The sequence below is a fragment of the Capricornis sumatraensis genome, chromosome 13 (assembly GCF_032405125.1).
Source record: "Capricornis sumatraensis isolate serow.1 chromosome 13, serow.2, whole genome shotgun sequence".
Taxonomy (NCBI): Eukaryota; Metazoa; Chordata; class Mammalia; order Artiodactyla; family Bovidae; genus Capricornis; species Capricornis sumatraensis.
The window spans coordinates 10,975,019-10,978,507 of NC_091081.1; the positions used below are offsets into that span (position 1 = coordinate 10,975,019).

At 50.3% G+C, this 3,489-nt stretch overlaps 1 protein-coding gene across 1 annotated transcript; it reads left to right on the top strand.

Annotated features, from left to right (window-relative positions):
• The first annotated feature begins 1,206 nt into the window (after positions 1 to 1,206).
• Positions 1,207 to 3,284, top strand: RWDD2A (RWD domain containing 2A). The gene is made up of 2 exons (XM_068985452.1): positions 1,207 to 1,453; positions 2,492 to 3,284. The coding sequence occupies exons 1-2, from the start codon at positions 1,253 to 1,255 to the stop codon at positions 3,167 to 3,169; spliced, it is 879 nt and encodes a 292-aa protein (XP_068841553.1). The 5' UTR covers positions 1,207 to 1,252; the 3' UTR covers positions 3,170 to 3,284.
• Positions 3,285 to 3,489: the final 205 nt, after the last annotated feature.

Here is a 3,489-nt window from a genome sequence, read left to right on the forward strand (position 1 = left end):
TTCCTCGCGGCAGCGCCGGGAACCGACTGCGGCGCTGAGAATCCGAAGACGTGGCTCTGCGTGGCTTCCGGCTCGTTGCCCCGCCCCTCAGCCAATGAGCACGGGGGCGGCCTGCGGGCCCCGCCCCGCCTCCGCCCGTCACGCGCGGCTCGCGCCTGCGGAGCTGCGGATCCGCGTTGAGAGGTTGAGAGAGGGTTTGGGGCTGTTTCCCTTTGAATGACCCGGAAGGGTGAGGCCCCCGCGGTGGCCCGGGGGTTGGGGCTGAGGGTCGCGGGCCCTCAGAGCGCTGCGACCGGCAAAAAAAAAACGCAGCCCCTGACTCCAAATTCGGGTCTCAGAGGGTGGCAGGCCCACGTTCCTGGGAAGCCGGGATTCCGAGTGGTCCTGAGTGGGGAGGGGGTACCAGCCCCGAAACGGGGCCTCTAACAAGGTGATCCCAGCCCCAGTGAGCGCCACTCGGCTCCCCGCATCCCCCTTCTCTACTCGCGAGGTTCATCTCCCAAACGTTTTCTTCTGGGAAGCTTTCTCGAGCCGCTCCTCCCCTCCCCGCCAGCTCGCATAAAACGCCATTTTATTTACCGGGAAGACCCCTCTCATTAAGCCAGAACCCTTGAGGGCAGAAGCCAGGTGGATCCAAATCATCGGGACTCATTTGCCGTCCCGGTCTGGGGTGAGGCGAAAAGCCCACCGGGTAGGGCTCCGTGGCACAGAGGCGGCGGGGGCTGCAGCTGGCGTGGAGCGCGGCGGGGCCCAGAAGACCCCCGGAGCCCAGGGATCCTAATCCTTGCCTCGACGATACTGCGGGCCTCTCTGGTCGCTACGGACACGCCCCCCAAGCCCCGCACCTGGGTGGGATTTGGAAGCTGGGCCCCTCGCCCTTCCCAGAATTCAAGCTTGCAGTGTCCGCAGGTGGTGCTTGCCAGCCATCTGCAACGGGATAACTCCGAACACTTGTTGAAAATCCAGATTACCTGGACCCAGATCGGACCGGGGGGGGGGGGGAGAGAGAGAATCTGAATTTTAACGACGCATCTTGGGATATGTGTATGCTAGATTTGGGGGTCAGGAAATAAAGCGGAAGAGTGTAAGTGTCCTGCTTTGTGCACATAGCTCTCGGTGCGTAATAGCGCTCCTGCAGAGCGGCTACCACGGAAAGGGAACTGCGGGAAATTTCCCTGGACACCGCCGACGTTGACAACCCCAGTGTCCCTGGGCCTTTCCAGTTTTCCTGGCAGGTTGATTTCGAGTCAGCATGTCGGCTTCAATGAAGGAATGCCTTCAGCTTCAGCTGCTGGAGATGGAAATGCTGTTTTCTATGTTTCCTAACCAAGGAGAAGTAAAACTTGAAGATGTCAATGCCCTGACGAACATAAAGAGATACTTGGACGGCATAAGGGAGGCGCTGCCACCAAAAATCGAATTTGTGATCACCCTGCAGATCGAGGAGCCCAAGGTAGGTGCCTTGAGTTGTTTTCCTTGTTGCCAGGTTCCCAGGTTTTATTGAAAACACTTGGAGCCTGAGCTTCCTCTCCAAGAAGCAGATAGAGAATATTCCAGATGCATATTTCCTTTACGTGTTTGAAAGGAAGATATGGGATGTTAGTTGTCTCAATAAAGATCTTGACTTTTACACACATATGCTCACCTTTTAAAGCAATACGCCCGGTGTTCTTATTAAACACACCTTGCAGTCTTATGGTGCCATTTTTCTGTCACTCGTCCAGTTGAACGAGTCCTGCTACTGTAGTATGGACTGTCTTGTACATACGTTATGACTTCCCCAGATCTCAGTGTTGTCTTTTTGGCAGCACTGTTTTTAAGGAATGAATGACTGTTTCTTTGGTGGCACCATGACCCTGAAAGCAAATACAGGTAGAAAATCTAAATTCTGAAAATGAATTGACCTTCATTTTCTGATCTGTTTATCTCCAGCAGTGTTAGCATCACCCATGTAACAAGTGGTCCAGGCATTTGGGAACCCCTGTTATTTACTTACTCAGCCTTGGGTCACCATTCCTTCAGGCGAGACTCCCTGGCTCCCCAGACCTCAGGTAGCCCCCCTGGTGACATTTCAGTGGATCCCTCTGCTCTTCCATGGCCATACTTCTTGCCTTTGCAATGAAATACTTGCTGCGTGTAATGATTTGTTTAATGTCTGCCCCCTTCACTAGGCTCTAGACTTCATGAAGGACAGAACTAAGGTCTAGCTTCTTGTGAAGAAGAAATATCTTGAAACAATTTTTTCAGCATAGGGTACCTGACACGTGCTCGGTGTTTGATGAATATTGGAAGGAATGAATGCATCATTGGAAGGAGTTTGTGTCTGTTTGTAAAATTGTGTTTGTGAAGTTGTGCAGTGTCTGGCACACAGCTGACACATAACAGAAGCAGTAACTATTGTTGATACCTTGATCAGAATCATGCAGTGGCCATTGATAAACTAGCTTATGTGATTTCATGGTACTTAAATATATTTGCTTTTCATTTTAAGGTGAAAATTGACTTGCAAGTAACCATGCCTCACAGCTACCCCTATGTAGCACTGCAGATGTTTGCACGGTCACCAGAACTTGACAGACAGCAGCAGCTGCTTCTCAACAAAGGCCTCACTTCGTACATCGGGACTTTTGATCCAGGGGAGCTCTGTGTGTGTGCAGCCATCCAGTGGTTACAAGACAACAGTGCCTCCTACTTCCTGAACAGAAAGCTCGTGGACGAACCATCGACACAAGCAAAGCCAGTCAAGAACACCTTCCTCCGAATGTGGATCTACAGTCACCATATATATCAGCAGGACCTCCGCAAAAAGATCCTGGAGGTCGGGAAGAGGCTGGACGTGACAGGATTTTGCATGACAGGAAAGCCAGGGATAATCTGTGTGGAGGGCTTCAAAGAGCACTGTGAGGAATTCTGGCACACAATCAGGTACCCCAACTGGAAACACATTTCCTGTAAGCATGCGGAGAGTATCGAAACAGAAGGAGATGGGCAAGACCTGCGCCTTTTCCATTCTTTTGAAGAATTACTCCTTGAGGCCCACGGTGACTACGGCTTGAGGAATGACTATCACATGAATCTGGGCCAGTTCTTGGAATTCCTCAAAAAACACAAAAGTGAGCATGTTTTCCAGATATTATTTGGTATTGAAAGCAAAAGTTCTGACTCCTAGGAAGCTATGAAGAGGCCTCTATGAAGAGGCCTACATAACTAAGCTCACGAAGGTATATTTCTATTAATAAGAGCAAAATAAAAGGACTAGTAGCTGGTTAGCATCGTCGGTGGGGAAACCTAGCTCCAGTATTTTTCCCTGGTATTGAAACAAACACATAAGCCTTCTAACTTCATAACAGTGTGATGGCGATGTTACCTCTATGTTCTTGTGTTAATTGAAAACTATTTCATGGTACACTAATAAAAACCAGTCAGTCTAACCAGTGAAGCTAATTTGATTAAAAAAGAGTTTTCAAAGCTCAGCTGAATGGCAGTGGT